This window comes from Staurois parvus, unplaced genomic scaffold (genome assembly GCF_062004578.1).
Source record: "Staurois parvus isolate SC_StPar_1 unplaced genomic scaffold, SC_StPar_1.0 ptg000105l, whole genome shotgun sequence".
Lineage (NCBI taxonomy): Eukaryota > Metazoa > Chordata > Amphibia > Anura > Ranidae > Staurois > Staurois parvus.
Genome location: NW_028317901.1, coordinates 3,289,643 through 3,307,407, shown reverse-complemented (window position 1 = coordinate 3,307,407; position 17,765 = coordinate 3,289,643). Strand labels below are relative to the sequence as shown.

Below are 17,765 nucleotides of genomic sequence, written 5' to 3'. Positions count from 1 at the left end.
TCTAGTTACAATGGCACCTGAAAGTAGGTGGGATATATTAGGCTGCAGTTGACATGTTCTCCTTGAAGTTGATTGTTGAAAGCAGAATATAGTTTGGTATGCATGGCTACACACCGGTGAAGGTGTCCATGCTGACCTGTGTCCACAACCTTAAGTTCCTACAATGGGTATGTGAGCATCAGAAATGGACCATGGAGTAATGGAAGATGCTGACCTGGACTGATAAATCATGTTTTCTTTTACATCATGTGAATGACCAGGTACATTGCTTACCTGAAAAGAAATGGCACCAGGATGCACTATGGGAAGAAGGAAAGCCAGCAGAGGCAATGTGATGCTCTGGGCAATGTTCTGCTGGGAAACGCTGGTTCTGCCATTCATGTAGATGTTACCTACCTAAACACTGTTGCTGGCCAAGTACACTTCTTCATGGAAGCAGTATTCCCTGATGGCAGTGGCCTCTTGATAATGTGTTCTGCATGCCATGGTTCAAGAATGGTTTGAGGAATACAACAATGAGTTTGAGGTTTTGACTTGGCCTCCAAATTCTCCAGATCTCAATCCAATCAAGCATCTGTGAGCTATCATGAAAACCAAGTCCGATCCATGGAGACTCCACTTTGCAACGTACAGGAACTGCTGCTGTCAGCTGAATTCCAGATACCGCCGCATACCTTCGGAGGTCTAGTAGAGTCCATGCTTCAATGAGTCAAGGCTATTTTGGTGAAATATGGGGGAGGCCTATTCAATAATGGATGGTTGATCATAATCTTATGGCTGATCGGTGAAAAAAAAAAATAATATGAATAAATATATATATACAGTATATATATATATATATATATATATATATATATATTCCATTGGAGTGGTGAAAATATGGCTGCTTTAAGGCACTTGTACATGTTAAACTACAGAGCAGGAAACTCAATGCAGAGATACTTTCTACTTGTTATATATTAAATGGCATGTAACAATACATAGAATTTTTCACAATTAAGCTCCTTTAAATCTTCTGGCAAATATTTTATCCTTCCCCCTACCACTTGCTAGTATTAGCTGACAGGACCAAAGTGCAATGTTTCAGCCTGCAGCATTAGACTGGAAGCTTGTGGACTCATTAAGTAACACATGGCATCAACTCTCCCAGTGCCCTCCATTAACAGAACACTGCACTCAGTAGGTGAACCCCCATGTAGCTATATCTTAGCTATGCACTCAATTGAAGCACAAAACAACCATGTAGAACCTAGCATATGGCACCTAACAATCTGCTATCTTGGTATTTTAACTGTGCTATTATAAGCCCCTCTCTATTGTCTACTCCGACACTACCTGACTGAATGCAGCTAGGTCTGTCAGCATATGGTACACAGGCCTCCAACTCTCTTGGTGGTCTCTAACTGCTGATGAATTAACCACTTGAGCTCTGGAAGGTTTTACCCTTTCATGACCAGGCCATTCTTTGCTATTTTGCACAGCACTACTTTAACTGGTTATTGCACGGTCACGTAATGCTGTACCCAAATTAAATTTATATATTTTTTCACACATATAGAGCTTTATTTTGGTATTATTTGATCACCACTGTTTTTTTTTATTTATGTAAACAAAAATAGACTGAAAATGTTGGAAACCCCCGCAACATTTTTAATAAATATATCCAACAAAAAAATTAAAAAAAATGTCTTCATAAACTTAGGCCAAAATGTATTCTACATGTCTTTGGTAAATGAAAACATTCCAATAAGTGTATATTGATTGGTTTGTGTGCAAGTTATAGCACCTACAAATGATGGTATATACACTGGAATGTTTATTTATTTATTTGTTTTTATACCAGTAATGGCGGTGATCAGTGATTTATAGTGGGACTGTGTGATGGGCAATCTGACACTGGGTGGGAACTGACTGACACTGACATTGCCAGTGACACTAATACAGTGATCAGTGATAATACTATAAACTGTCACTGTACTAATGACACTGGCTGGGAAGGGGTTAACATCTCTGGGTAATCAAGGGGTTAGGTATATGCCTAACAAGTGTTAATGTGTGTATTATATGCTGTTTTTTACTAAAAATCTATTTGTTCCTTCTCCCTGCACACAAAGAAATCGTTCCCTCTGTACATGTCAAGGTCCTACCTTTCCTCAGACCTTGTGCTGCTCCATGTGCTGGCATCCATCTTAGGTGTCTGCAAAGCATTGTGGGATCCTTTATGCTTTCAGCCCTCTGCGGCTCCTCCCCCAGGAGGTGGCGGCTTATCACATATAAGTCTGCTGTTTGTGGCTGTCCATTGCATTTGTGTCCTGTCTGTTGCACAACAGCAAGCTCCTGTTTAGCTACTCATTGCTTTCCTGGATACCGACTCGGCTTTGGCTAAGACTCCTCCTGGCTTCTGACCCTGGCTCTGGCGACCATTCTTCCTGGCTCCTGATCCCGGCTCTGGCGATGATTCTTCCTGGCTCCTGATCCCGGCTCTGGCGACGATTCTTCCTGGCTCTTGACCCCGGCTTTGGCTACGATTTCCGCTGTTAGACTTGCATAGACTCTTGTCTTATTTTTATATTAATAAACCTACCTTTAATTGCACCTCCTTGTGTGTCTGGCTCCTCGCTCCCTGACAGTAGAGAGCCATGTGTTGTTTGTCAACACAGTGCTCTGGGCTGTGATTGGACACAGCCCATCAGCAGGTTCCAACCATGAATCATTGGCTGGGACCTGCTGACAAAATCCCACTGTGTACAATCACAGCCCTGAACTCACACGCAGGCAGTGACGGACAGGTACGTTTCTGTGCCTGTAGGAGCCACCCGTCCACAGTACAATGTGGGCAGGTTGTCCTGAAGTGGTTAAAATGTCTGAATGAAGGACCGTCCTTGTAACACTAATTAACTATACTGTTCCTAATTCAGTTTTGTACATAAACAGGTAGAATCTGAATTATTGCTTACAGATCATATAAAATGGTTTGCACACTTTAATAAATAAGTTTCACTGTGTCGTGGTTTAGGAATACTGGTTGTTGAGGTCCCCAGAGTGACTTGACCTGGGGGTTCTACAGCCTAACAGTCTTAATAACTGAAAAATTCCTTCAAGATTGCAGGAAGACCCATTTTTTCCCCAAAAGTGGGGTATCTATATCCCTTTGAATATGGTAAAGGAATCTAGGTAACACCATTTCATAACTTGAGGAGGTAAAATTTAAGCTGGTATAATACTGTTCATTTGAATTACATTATAATTGATGTATCAGTTACCAGAAGAAGATAGAAAAATTATGACCTAATGCTCTGCTAACTTAAACCATAGAAATTGCTCAGTTTTATGGCTAATACAATAGTCGGGTAAACTGTGATACACTAATACATGTTAGAGTCTAACTACTGTGTGTGGTTGACTGCACAAGAAGATTACATTTTGACTTTACTTGTCACAATCTAAAACAGGCTTTGTGGCAATAATACAATAACACTGAGTAGTATATATTGGTAGGTAACCATACAAAACTCCCTAAGGTGCTATACTTAATTCCTGAGACAGATAATTAGTTTGTAGTAGATTCATAAAGCATACACGACCACATGGCACAAAATACTTAGGCCTATATGCCATAGGACCACTATTTACACTTATTATTATACAGGATTTATATAGTGCCAATGATTTGCTCAGCGCTTTACAATATAAAGGGAGGCAATGCAGCAACGATACAGTTCAATACAAGAGGGTTAGGAGGGCCCTGCTCCTTGAAGCGTACAATCTACGAGGGAGGGACTGGTGGTACAAAAGGTAATAACTGTGGGGGATGAACTGATAGGAGGAATAGAAGATTCCGTTATTAGCTTAAGGCGGGATAGGCTACCCTGAAGAGATAGGTTTTCAGAGATCGCCTAAAAGTGGGCAGAGTAGGCGATAGTCGTATAGATTGGGGTAGAGAGTTCCAGAGGATGGGGGAGGCTCTGGAGAAGTCCTGAGGACGAGCATGGGAAGAGGAGACAAGGGAGCTAGAGAGTAGGAGGTCACACGAAGAGCAGAGAGGACGGTTTGGGTGATATTTGGAGACAAGATTGGTGATGTAATTTGGAGCAGTTACAAATGACTTTATATGTTATTGTTAATGTTTTGAATTTTATTCATTGGGCAATGCAAAGCCAGTGGAGGGATTGGCAGAGAGGGAAGGCAGATATGGAACAGTTAGTAAGGTGGATGAGTCTGACAGCAGCATTCATGATAGACTGAAGAGGGGATAGCCTGCGATGAGGTAGACCAATGAGGAGGGAGTTACAATAGTCAAGGCGAGAGATAACAAGGGAGTGAATAAGTTGCTTAGTGGTTTCAGAGGTTAAGAATGGGCGTATCTTGGAGATGTTGTGGAGGTGAAGTCTACATGATTTGGACAGTGATTGGATTTGGGGCTGAAAGGACAGATGGGAGTCTAGGATTACACCTAGCACCCTGTTATGAGGGGAGGGACTGATGGTTGTATTATTGATCTTGATGGAGAAGTCAGGGAAGGGGGCACGGGCTGGAGGGAATAGTATGAGCTCCATTTCGGAAAGATTTAGTTTGAGGAAGTGGAGTGACATCCATGCTGATATGTCACTTAGTAGGTTAGTAATGCGAGAGGAGACTGAAGGGGTGAGGTGAGGAGTAGAAAGATAGATTTGTGTGTCATCAACATAGAGATGGTACTTAACCACTTTCCGTCCGGCCCATGTATATAAATGGCCGGACGGTGGCACTGCAGGGGCGGGTGGCCATTTATAAACGGCCTACCCATCCCCTGCTTGTGCGCGCTCCCTGGGAGCGTGCAGCACCGCAATCCGGTGCCCACTGTGATCAGTGGAACACTGATCATTGTACGAGACCTCTGTGTGAGGTCCCGACCATGTGATCACAGATTGGCCAATCAGTGATCACATGCAGAGTAGTAAGCAAGATGTCGCTTCTGACATCATTGCTTACTACGTGTGAAATCTGTGAATGATCACAGAGGTTACATGGTACAAGGCTATTCACAACAGCCTTGTACCATGTGACAAGCTGTGACCAATCACAGTTCACACAGTATTTCTCAATGGCTGCAAGAATGCAGCTAGAGAGAAGGAGAAATTATGGCTTTTACAGCCTTTTTGGGTATAAAAGCAATCAGTGTAAAAAAAAAATCTTCATAACCCCCCACAAGTAGTTCAGTATCACTATGGTGACACTGTACTGCTAGGGTGACAGTATGTAAAAAAACCCCATAATAATATAAAAAAAAAATAAAAATGTAAAAAAACTATTTGAAAAATTATACTTTTTGGTTATAAACTAATTTGGGTTATTTTACTTTTTTTGCTAAAAAGATAACTGAATACATTTTGGCCAAGATTTATGAAGAAAGATTTTTTATTTGCAAAATTTTATAATAAAAACACTTTTTTTCAAAATTTTGGGACTTTTTCATTTATATAGCAAAAAAATAAAAATCCCAGTGATGAATAAATACCACCAAAATAAAGTTTTATCTGTCTCAAAAAAATGCAAACAAATTCATATGGGTACAGTGTTGCATGACCGCCCAATTGCTATTCAAAGTGTGAAAGCGCTGAAAGCTGAAAATTGGCCTGGACAGGAAGGGGGTAAAAGTGTCCAGACTTGAAGTGGTTAAAGCCATGGGAGTTTATCAAGTGACCAAGGGAGGAGGTGTAGATGGAGAAGAGAAGGGGTCCAAGGACAGAACCTTGAGGGACCCCTACAGAAAGAGGAAGCAGAGAGGAGGAGACAGAGTTATACGTAACACTGAAGGAGCGCTGCGATAGGTAGGAACCAGGAGAGAGCAGAGTCTCAGAGACCAACAGAGTGGAGTTTTTTGAGGAGGAGGTGATGGTTAACAGTATCAAAAGCCATAGTTTCAGTGGCGTGTATTGAGCGAAAGCCAAACTGTAAAGGGTCAAGAAGGTTGTTGCCAGTGAGGTAGGAGCTCAGGTGATTGTAGACTAATCGCTCTAAGAGTTTAGAGGTAAATGGGAGCAGGGAGATGGGTCTTAAATTGTTCAGGTTGGTGGGGTCCAGCAAGGGCTTTTTAAGTATGGGAGTGATCTGTGCATGCTTTAGAGGAGTGGGGAAGGCACCATTGGAGAGGGAGAGATTGAAGATGTGAGTGAGTGAGGGAGCATAGGACAGAAGAAGAGGGTGACCATAGAAGTTGAGAGGGGACAGGATCCAGGAGGCAGGTGGTGAGGTGGGCTACTGAGAAAACTTTAGTGACCTCTTCAGTAGTAGCAAGGTCAAAAGAGGAAAGTGTTGAGGGAGGTTTAGTACAAAGTATGCTAAGTGGGATGGATGTTTGTGTAGCGGAGATGCCCCTACGAATTGCATCAATCTTGTTTTTTAAATGATTTGCAATCTCGTAAGCAGTGAGTTAGTGGGTGTAGGTGGAGAAAGTAGAGAGTTAAAAGTAGAGAAGAGACGATGAGGACTGGATGACAAGGGACGTATTTGTCCCATGTTTTAATTGCGTGTATCATCTGATTAAGAACGTAAAACTCTTTTTTTTTTGGTTTGAGTCAAAATATTAGTTCTTATCAACAAACAACAAATGGATCTAGCTTTTTGCCAATTATTTCATGAAATGGCTTAGTTACAGCAACTGAAGTGTACGAACTTTAAAAACAAAAAAATTGATTCTTTTGCGTTCCAAAATCTTACGGTCCTCAAGGGGTTAATAAGAGCGACAAAGTAGGCTTGTTTGGCAGCATGGAGGGAGAAATTGTATGTTAACCTCCCTGGAGGTATTCCTAAATGTAGCTCGGGGTAAAGTTTCTGCACCACAAGCGGTAACCCCCGAGCTACACTCGGGAATACCCTGCAGCGCTGCTCCGGGATCTCTTCTGCACTTACCTTGTCCTTTGCTCCCGCGATGTCCCTCCTGCAGTGTCCCCGGCAATGTCCTCCGGGCCGATGCCGGCATCTGTCTTCTGTGTTCCGTTCCCTGCAACGTCAGGACGTACAGGGGACGGAAGCAGCGGGAAATTAAAAAATGTGAAAAAGTGACATTCACTAAATACACTAAAATCACATTACTGTATCAAAGCATTTCACATACATTTTGTCCCGAGTGCTTTGTCCTGTGCCCTGCCTGCATTTTTACCGTTCTTTCTGCCTGGAAACTGTGAAACATCCATGGCGTCCAAAACGCGTCCCTTTAGGTCAAAAGTGGTTTTAGACCAGCTAGAGAACAGCGATAGTAAATTAGAACTACTTGCAGAACTGAGTGATAATGATTCATGGGGAAATTCGTCATCAGACACTGAAAACGATTTTGCGACTTTGCTCAGTGATGTGCGAACTTGGCGCTATATTTCAAATTTCAGTGTTTTTGGTTCGATTATATTATTGAATTAAATGTATTATTATAGTATTATTTTTTATTATTATTTATTAAATTATAATTTATGATTTCGTGTTTCAAATTTTAATATACCCGGGATGTTTACTAGACTCTTGTTCGGACAGATTTCAGTGAGTTATTCCTAAAAATTACAGGCCTACAATAAAAAAAATGCACCGCTTTGAGCACAGAAATACTGACATCATCAGACCGCTAGGGAGGCTACAAAAGCAGGTGAATGCTTGGTGAGATTTGGTTTTACGCCACAATCGCTCCAGTGTACGACTATGTCGCTTAAGATTTCTGATGTTGTCAGTCTGCCACAGTTGTAATGGTCGGGGCCTGATGCTTTGGTAGTTAGAGGAGCAAGTGAGTCTAGTGTGCATGAGAGCCAACTGTTGTAGACAGCAGTGGCCAGGTCAGGGCAGGACAGGGTAGAGATTCCGTCATAGAGGTAGTCAGTTGCAGAGTGGAAAAGAGAAGGGTTAAAGGTTGTGAAGGTTTCTGCGGGTAACTGTTTGCTGCTTGGAGGGAAAAGCATTTGAAGACGAGGACACTATGAAGGTGATGAGATTGTGATCAGAGAGAGGAAAGGGGGTGTTTGTGAGGTTGTAGGGAGTGCAAAGATGGGAGAAAACAAGGTCTAATGTATTCCCATCAGAGTGAGTGGAGGACTTTATCCATTGTGTTAAGGTAAAAGATGAGGTTAGGTTGAAGAGTTGGGATATAGCCGGGTTGTTCCCATTAATGGGGATGTTACAATCTCCAAGAATGATAGTGGGTATTTCAGAGGAGGGAAAGTAGGGTAGCCAAGCAGAGAAGTCATCCAGAAAATGCTACACCAGTCCAGAAGGCTGGTAGATCACTGCAATCTTCAGAGAAATGGGAGAAAACAGCTGAATGCTGTGATTCTCGAAAGAAGAGAAGGATACAGAGGGAGGACTTGCAAGGTGCTCAGTGGAGATAGAAGCAAACCAACTCCACCTCCTTTCCGACCATTGGGTCTGGGTGAGTGAGGCCAGAGAAGGCCTCCATAGGAAAGTGCTGCGGGAGAAGGAGAATATGATACTTGAAGCCAGGTTTCTGTAATTGCTAGTAGGTTAAGGGAGTGGGAGACAAAAAAGGTCATGGACAGAGGTGAGCTTATTACAGACAGAGCGGGCATTCCAGAGTGCACATGAAAAAGGGAGGGTGGTTTTTAGGAGCATAGGGACTGAAATTAAATTGAGTGAATTGCAGCTATTCCTGGAGGAAGGAGGGTGACTGGTGTGGGGGTGAGATACTGGAGGACCAGGGTTTAGGGAGATATCCCCAGAGGTTAAGAGAAGAAGGTGGGTGAGGAAAGTAAGATGGGAGTGGGATATATGAGTGTACATGTCTTCCTGTCCTGGTGTTTGGGTCGGCAGGTGAGTAAGGTATTAGCAGGAGGTGATGAGAGCAGTAGTAGGGAGTTGGCAGAAGTGAGGGTGATATGTATAAGCTTTGGGGTGGAGCAGAGGGGTAAAGAAATAAAATTTTGACAAAGGAGGATAGCAATATGAAAAGGAGGAGTAGAGGGGACATATTAAAAAGGTACATAGAGTGGAAATCAAACTCGTAGATGTTTCCCAGGGAGTCCATCCAGCATGCAGTAGACTTCTGTGTTGTATATTCCTGTTGCTTGAGTTATACTGCTGTGTTCAACTGCTGTTTTGCACTCCAGCAGAAAATGCACTCAAGCAGGACAATACTATAAACACTACTAAAAGCCAGCATGAAAACGTTATTATCTGCGTTTTTCATCCAGCTTTTTTTCTAGCATTTTTTGAGCTTATAAGAATGCAAGTGTGCATGCAGTCTTACGTTCCATGCACACTAACAATTTGTTAAGCTCCTAGAAGCTATTATGAGCATTTATTTTCTGCTCCTAGAAGCTAATAGTGTTATCCTACATCCATGCACATTACTTTATGCTAGAAGTGTTGTTCAAGCCTCAACATTTAGGAGCAGAAACAAAATTGTTTTGTAGAGATTTTGGGAGCGTTTCCTGACAGAAACAAAATGCTGAACACTCCTAAATGCTTCTTAATACTACTAAAATACTCCTAACTGCTTTTTTCTAGTGTTTTTTTTTTTTACTTCATGTATTGTAAGAACGCTATTAACCACTTGCCGACCACAGATAGCCGAATGACGGCTTCACTGCGGCCGGCCAGTTCTGTGAATTCTACCTGTTTGAGCCCCACTTTGGCTGATTGCCATCCACCAATTTTTTTCATTTTTCTTATGTTATTTTATAATTTTTATGGGTAATTATTTTTTTTCTGTTTTTTTTGTGTATTGATGTGATGGTTGGGCTGCACACAGCAGATGCCAGGCATTATTGTAATTCCTCTGATTTGCCAGCAAAATCTTTCTCCATTGCTATTTGAATTTATCTTTGTGTATTTGTAGTTATATATTTATGTATTTATTTCATTATATCTAGGGCATTGGAGGCACAGCTGCAGGGGGAAAATCATAGGCTGCCCACCCTTCCACAATGCAGGGCGAAAGCAGACAGCAGCAAATTGAGGAAATACTGTGACCAAGGGAAAAGGCAGGCAGCACAAAATTAAGTGACTTTAGCCTGTCCAGCTCCTCCAAATCAGGACTTATCTTTAGGGGAAGAAATATTTTCTGCATGTGGTGGTAGTGGGGGGGAGGCGGATGGGGGTGGGGGGAGCAGAATCTGTGGGACAAAGCAGTGGGCCACACCAGGGCAGTGCATGTATGCCTTTTCTATCTCACAGTGCCATGTTAAACACCATGCTCAGGAGGTAGTATAGTGGCTTCACTAGTTTTGAGGCAGAACAGCAGTGAGGAAGGACTTTGCCAAGGGTCAGGGGCAGCTTGCAGAGACAACAGGGTGTAGCCATCCAAATCCACCTGGCAGCACTGCTCAACAGGTACAGGCCACTGCTAAACCCAGGGCTGGCCTACAGAGCGCTTTACAGTGGCCCTTTTTTAATATATCTGCTGCTGCAGCAGAAGAGAAAGGTGTCCCAAATCACCCTCATGTCCAGGGTCCTAATACTAGCTTGACAAAACTGCTGGCTTTGCAGATGCTACCAGTTCAGTTCTGGGAATCAATACTCTTCTGCAAGTTTATGGCCTGCACTACACTGGTACCCAGCCAATATCATTCTGCTCAGAAAACCACCCCAGCTCTCTACCAGCATGTGTAGCATAATATGTTTGCATCACTAAGCCTCACTCGCATAACCATCGACAAGTTGTCCAATAGACCATGGGAAAGTACACTACATTTCCCTAATAGCATACTAGGTCAATTTTCTGGCAACTGGGAGGGATGTAGGACAGGGCACATATCTGAAGCTGGTGGTATCACCCCGTGTCCTGTCCTGGTGACAGTGCAGTCACCAGTATCTCCTCCGTCTCCTCACAGAAGTGCTACCTCCCAGGCTAAATGATGTCATGCTGTCTGCCTGGAGAACAGGAGCCTGTCTGCCTCGGGAACAGAAGCCACTCTGGGCCAGAGCTGCTGGCACCTCTCAGAGGCCAGGACAAGAAGTGGCTGACGCCACGCCATCTTCAACCAAAAAAACATACATGTACCTGTCTGGCACGTCCTTAACCTAGTGATGCAGCAGTTTATCATGAAGTACCCTGGCTTCCAGAAGGTCCTTTGTCAGGCCAGAAATGGTTTGTGGCTACTTAAGCTGGTCAGACCTAACCAGCATTCGAATGACAGAAATGCTATACTGAAATTATCTGCCTGCCAACTTCCTAATCTGTGACTCCCAAAGCACTGAACCTCAATGTTGGCCATGAAGCCAAAAGGTTGCCCCCCTCTTCCACCTCCTCCCCCCTTACTCCTTCACCTCCTCCTTATACTTGCCCCATGAATCTTACATGGTAGAGAACGGAAAACAGCCCCTTCAGTTCCTGGCCAGGACAGCCTTGCATTAGAATATTCATAGACTCATTTCAATTCACTTTCTGTCCTTATTGGCCTTTTCCTGTTCAGCTTTCTCCAGGGACAAGAGGAAAAGTTCAGGCAGCAGCAAAAAATCCAGCATACAATCCTATGGCCATAGGCTGCCCAGTCCTTGCCCGCTGTTAAGGCTTGAAACTCAAATAGCACCTGTCAACAACCACCCTACCAGCTCCAGTAACAAGCTTACCATGCCTAGTTAAGGTTGGAATGGAAAAAAGGCCCCAAAACCCCAACAAGTCCCCTGCCTATTTTCAAGCCTGCCATTTTAATTGCTTTTATACCAGCTGGCAAAAATAGCCCCTTTCCTCTAGTGTAGTCTTTCTCAACCTTTTCAACAGAGAGGAACCCTTGATATAGTAATTTTCAGTCTCAGGGAACCACGCTAAAAATGACTATACCTACAACTCATGATAGATTAGTGTGATGGTCAGTGGGAAGAATGTTCCTTACACTTGTGGCCAATGGGAACAATTATCCCCCTACAGATAGCTAAAAAGATCAGTGGTGTCAATGGTGGAACCTGAGAGGTAGAAAGTTCTCATTGCTCAAGGAACCCCTAGCCCCCTCTGGAGGAACCCTGGTTGAGAAACCCTGTACAAGTGCATGGCCTGGACATGTCCAATATTAACACTTTTCCACCCACTCTTACCATTTTTTTCCTTAACATATTCATAGATTTACATATTTGTATTTTGTTTATTTTTGCCTTGTAAGACTGTTCCCACAAATTCAAGCAAACATGGGCAGGGATGGCATGGCTATAACTAAAAAGCTTCAGCATTCATTATATTAAACTACTTGGTGTCAAGGATGTTCCACTGGCTGGCAGTGACCCAATAAGCATTGGAGGTACCAGCCTAGCCTAGCATTCTTGTAGGATTTTGAGCACTTAGCTATCCCAGGAGGCAGCAGTGAGGCCAAAGCCAGGGCAGAAGTAAGTTTTTTTTACAATATGCTAAACATAGCAGGCGATTTGATTTGGAGGGTGAGGGGACTTTTAATGGAGTGGACCTCATGCTCATGGAACGTTTGCTTTAAACAAAAAAAAAAGACCTATGGAAAATTACAGTCAGCAACTATTAGAAAATATATCCTGTGAAAAAAAAAAACCATTCGGTAAGGGTTTACTTCTACTTTAGCAGACCTGCCAGTTTAAGTCCTACACTAATCTCCCTAACACAGCTACAGCATATTGTCATATTTGAGCTGTGACCTCACTCTTTTATAGTGAGGGGGATGGCTTATTCAAAAGCCCCCTTATTGGTCTTTCTAAACCAAATGACCTAAGTTCAAAAGCCAAACAGTGTATGATTTGTTACTATGGCGAAATCCCAAATTATTATTTTGCTCAGTCTGTCAACCTTGAACACGCAGGATTCACCGCAAACCCATGGTAGCGGCAAACCCAAACCTCATCTCTAGAACTAAACAAATATTTCCTCTTATGCTTCTAACATATCAAAATCCATCCAGTTATTAAATAAATATTTTTCCTAACCTAGTATAGTAAACAAACAAGATATATTACACCAGTGTAAATTTTGCTTTTAATAAACCACCAAATAAACATTTTAATTACATCATTAGATTTTGGCTTAATTCTCTATAGACCTTTGCACAACAAAAATGTATTTGCAGTTAGAATTGAATACATGCATTATGCTTACATCAGAACATAATTAACTATCTAAGATTATTTTGGTTCTATCAAAATAGTAAGAAACATTGAAATTTTTCATGCTTTGCTTAGTTGGGGTCAGGTGTTAAAATTTTAATGCACAAAAAAGTCACCTTACAGTCCTGATTACTGATGAATCATTGGATTGTACCTTTTTTTAACAGAAGAATAATTCTGCAACCTACGTATGAACACAACTTAGCATTTTTCTCTTGAATGAGGCTGCATTCGCTGTGCTATTATGAAGTCAGCAGTTCTGACACTGTTGCTTCAGTTGCAGCTAAAGGGCTTGCCTTGCTAAGCTCAACCTGCTCAGACACAGAACTACTCATTAATTATCAAGGTAAAATTGATAAAAATGGCATTCACCCATACAAATGAGAAACAAAATGATTACAATCAATTCTATGAATAGACAGAGGCTGCAGCTATTTTCACAGGGATGCAAGCAATGAACCTTCTCCTCAAACACAGAGAATAAGCAGTCAATCAGTGCATTGATATAATCAGAATCAAATTTTTTTATGTTATTGGCTATAATGGTGTTTTTGTTAAAGGTGCACACTTATACATGTTAACCATAATGATAACAAAGGAGGGGAACATCAAAGCACTTTGGGGTTTCCCTGTACAGCAGAATAAAGTTTTCATACGGAATTTGAGCCTTTTTAATTTCATTGTTCTGCCCCTGATTAAAAATGTCTGCTGCACTGTCCTTTCTCAGAAAGTGCAACAGTGCCTACAAATGGTTCAATCCATAGTGATGATTGGTTACACCTGTAGCAGCAGCCTGTTAAAAATACTGTTTTTTCCTCTGCTTGAGAACACATACAATTATCACTTGTTGGAAGCTTACATCCATCTAGTGGAAAAACAAACAAAAATCCTGACCAGCCACTTCATTTATAGGGTCATATGCTGTATAAAACACAATGCACAATGAAGTACTGAAGAATTTGTTTTTTTTAGGGGGGAAACATTTCTAGTACTTTATTATCAAGAATGCTGCAAAATTATGAGCTTATGTGAAATCTAAATACGAAATATAAAAACTATCTGTTAATTGGGAAGAGTACTGAAGGGCCAAGCGTGGATTTCGTGTTGCCACCCCCATTCTTTCCATTCCTGGTTTGGATGTCTTAGATCTATTTGAAGACTTTTTATGACAAGCCGAAAGAATGCATGGTGAATATAAACACTGTTAACTGTGTTTCAGGTCCACATACTTCATATAGAGGCACAGTGTGCAGATGTGTAGCTTGTGAAAAGACTACCCTCCTACATTGCTAGGCCCAACCTCTCTAAAATGATTTCTAATTCATGGAATTGAATGTAAAAATGGTATTACTATGGTAAGATGTATGCAGTCATGCACACTAAAGATAGACACATTAGATCTTGGAGCTTCCAATGTTAGGCAGTTGGTCTGAGCAAAGTGACTCCTTCAAGGTTATAGAGAAAAAGCAGTGAAGCAAAGCTTGTGATCTCCCCTTTTCAAAGGTGAAACACAATGGCACAATCCTTCCAGATTCTTGTGCATTTAAACCATATATATGCAATAAATCATTATTCCATTGTGGGCACATGTCAGTAAACTCTGATGAATTCTTAAATTCATACAACAATATGAAAAAACACTTGTTTGCCCCAAATTGTAGGCTTTGTTGTTTTTTTGTTACCTGAAGTCGCTATATGGGTGAATAATCCAAAATCCAGCAGACTTCACCCGATCTTGCTCTCTTTCCACTGCCTTCTGACTGCCAAACATCCGCAAGGAAAATTTGTTCACCCCAGGTTGCAGAAGCGCCCCAAACTGCCTGTGCATAAAACTACTCTGTTCCTCATCCCCTCCAGATAAAGTCTGTTCTCTGCCTTCAACCTTTACAGAAGTACTGTGCTGGTCAGTGCTCCGAGGTTGGGACGCTGGATGAGCTGCTTGGGAATGGCCTGCGCTTGTTTCTCCTGAAGTGTCCATGGTGGGAGACTTCTCATCAGTAGGACTAAGGTCCCCCTCTGATATAAGCCTTCTCCCTTCACTGGGGTCTGAATCATGAAGGTGCCGGCCACAGCTGGCAATGGAGGAGAGGCTACCTGTAAATCTCCTGCAGTCTCCATTGCTACTTGTTCTTTGGGATTTTCCTACTTCAGTTTCCATAACTAGATGGGTATCCTTTGCTCCAGGTCGCGGGTCAAGAACCTTAAGTGCAGAAGGCGAGGGCAGTGGTTTCAGCCTAATGCTCTTTTTCCAGGTGTCTCTCTCTTCACCTTCCTCTTCGTCCATTATAGATGCTTTGGATCCAATGTGCTGAGGGAGGCTGTACAGACGCTTCCTCATAGAGGGGTGCAGTCTGTCCATTGTCTGCCAGGATACTCCCCCACTGAAAGCTTCTCTGCTTCTGGCTGATGTCAGCCCCTATGTGCCACTGCTGGGGGCATGTCAGCACCTCTTCTTGCCTCAGGTGCACAGACTGAGAAGTCTGTGTCTCAAAAGCATCAGCAGCAGTCGCAGCATCCTGACAGTGCTAGAGGTGCCAGGAGGAGCTTGTGGTCCATGTTTGCTTGTCTTTGCTTAGATCCCAAGCAATGAGATGATGAAGACTTTGCAGGAGGGTATGAAATGCAACAGACGGGCAGAACAGTTCAGTCAGCAGCCGGTCAGGGGAGGGACTGGACTAGGGCTGCCCAGAAGAACAAAAGGAACAAATCATAATAAAAAGAGAAAAAGAGAATTCCCTCCCTCTTTTCCTCCCTCCCTGTCTCCTTGACTCTGGCTGCTGCCCATACTAAGCAGCTTGACAGAAGCTGCAGCATCAGAGGCTGCTGACATCAGACTGATCACTTATTCCTCACGCAGCCCCTGCTACTGGCAATATTCATGAAGCTATCTGATCTATTGTGTTGCCATAGAAGCGTTGACTGCACACAAGCTATATCTCCTTGAGCCCTATGTCCAGCTCGTTAACATAACACTTTCAAGGCTAGGGATGTGACCTTTGGGCAGCACGTGTGAGGTCAAATGTCCATATATGTCCCCAACGGAGAAATGGGGTTAATGGTATTGCTGTATAGAAGTACTTAAGGGCACATTAACGTATCTCCAGCTACATGGGATTGTCTGTATTTAAACAGATGGCTTACTAAAAACGTTTATATGACTAAGCAGGAAAAGTGTCAGTCTCATACTTTTCTGCACACCAATAGACCCTCTACCAGATGTACTGTTTTAGTAAAATCATCATTATCCTTAACCGTAATTGCACGCCACAATGTATATACAGAATGAAAAATAGCATTTTAAAAGCATTTCACACTGAATTTCTGCTTTAATATGCCAGCTCATGTTCAGTAATTAATGTTCAGCACGGCTTTGTGTTTATCCTAAGAAATTTGTGTTCCTGAAAACTACATCTGCTGTAAGCATACTCGATGCACCCACTACCCTTAAAGAAACAAAAAACCCCCAAAATGTTTTACTTTTACTATTGTGCTTCAGTTGTTTTTTTAATAATCTCACTTATTTTCTTCAAATATACAGTAGGGTTGCATTCAAACCTTATGTGATTTTGCAGAGTTTCTTTCTGTGTATTTTTTTTTGTAAGGTATATTCAAGTGGTTTTGTTCTTACTATCAGCTCTGTTTTAGCCAAAAAAAGCCATTTTGCATGAATGCATCTGTGCCCCCGCCCCCCCTTTCATTGTTCATAGAAAAACTATCTTTTATATTCCATATGGAGTGGGTAGAGGCATCTCTAGATAAAAAAAATTAAGGTCTATAAATTTTTCGATGTAAGGGAGTCATTTATCCAATCTTTTACTATGCCCAACACTGTAATCACCTTTAGTAAAAAAGAATCTCCATAAGTCTGTTTTATGACTGCATTGCATAGCAGTAAATTATTATAAAGTTGTGATTGTACAGTGCCTTGAAAAAGTATTCATACCCCTTGAAATTTTCCACATTTTGTCATGTTACAACCAAAAAGTAAATTTATTTTATTGGGATTTTATGTGATAGACAAACACAAAGTGGCACATAATTGTGAAGTGGGAGGAAAATGATAAATGGTTTTCAACATTTTTTACCAAGAAATATCTGAAAAGTATAGCATGCATTTGTATTCAGCCCCCTTTATTCTGATACCCCTAAATAAAATTTTGTGGAACCAATTGCCTTCAGAAGTCACCTAATTAGTAAACAGAGTCCACCTGTGTATAATTTAATCTCACTATAAATACAGCTGTTCTGTGAAGTCTCTTATCAGTTTGGTTGTCCTTCTCTGCACTCTCTTCAGTTCCCCAATGTTCTTTTTATGAATTGGTGCCTAAAACTGAACTGCATATTCCAGATGAGGTCTTGCTAATGATTTGTATAAGGGTAAAATGATCTCTCTCTCTCTGGAGTCTATACCTCTTTTAATACAAGAGAGGATTTTGCTTGCTTTAGAAACCACAACTTGGCATTGCATGCTATTATTAAGCTTGTGATCTACCAGAACTCCCAGATCCTTTTCCACCATTGATTCCCCCAGTTGTACCCCCCTAGTATGTATGATGCATGCGTATTCTTAGCCCACAAGTGCAGAACCTTACATTTATCAACATTAAACCTCATTTGCCACATAGTTGCCCAACTGAAAAGTGCATTGAGGTCAGCTTGTAAATTGAAGACATCCTGTAAGGACGTTATTCCACTGCACAGCTTGGTGTCATCTGAAAAGACTGAAATGG

At 41.9% G+C, this 17,765-nt stretch overlaps 1 protein-coding gene across 1 annotated transcript in view; it reads right to left on the bottom strand.

The window, feature by feature from the left end:
• HCN4 (hyperpolarization activated cyclic nucleotide gated potassium channel 4) overlaps positions 1 to 15,793 on the bottom strand; it is a 169,316-nt gene extending 153,523 nt beyond the window's left edge. Inside the window, exon 1 of the mRNA XM_089671390.1 lies at positions 14,718 to 15,793. Within this exon, the coding sequence (XP_089527516.1) occupies positions 14,718 to 15,394 (677 nt within the window). The 5' untranslated portion in view covers positions 15,395 to 15,793. The remainder of the gene's footprint in view (positions 1 to 14,717) is intronic.
• Between the last annotated feature and the right edge of the window lie 1,972 nt (positions 15,794 to 17,765).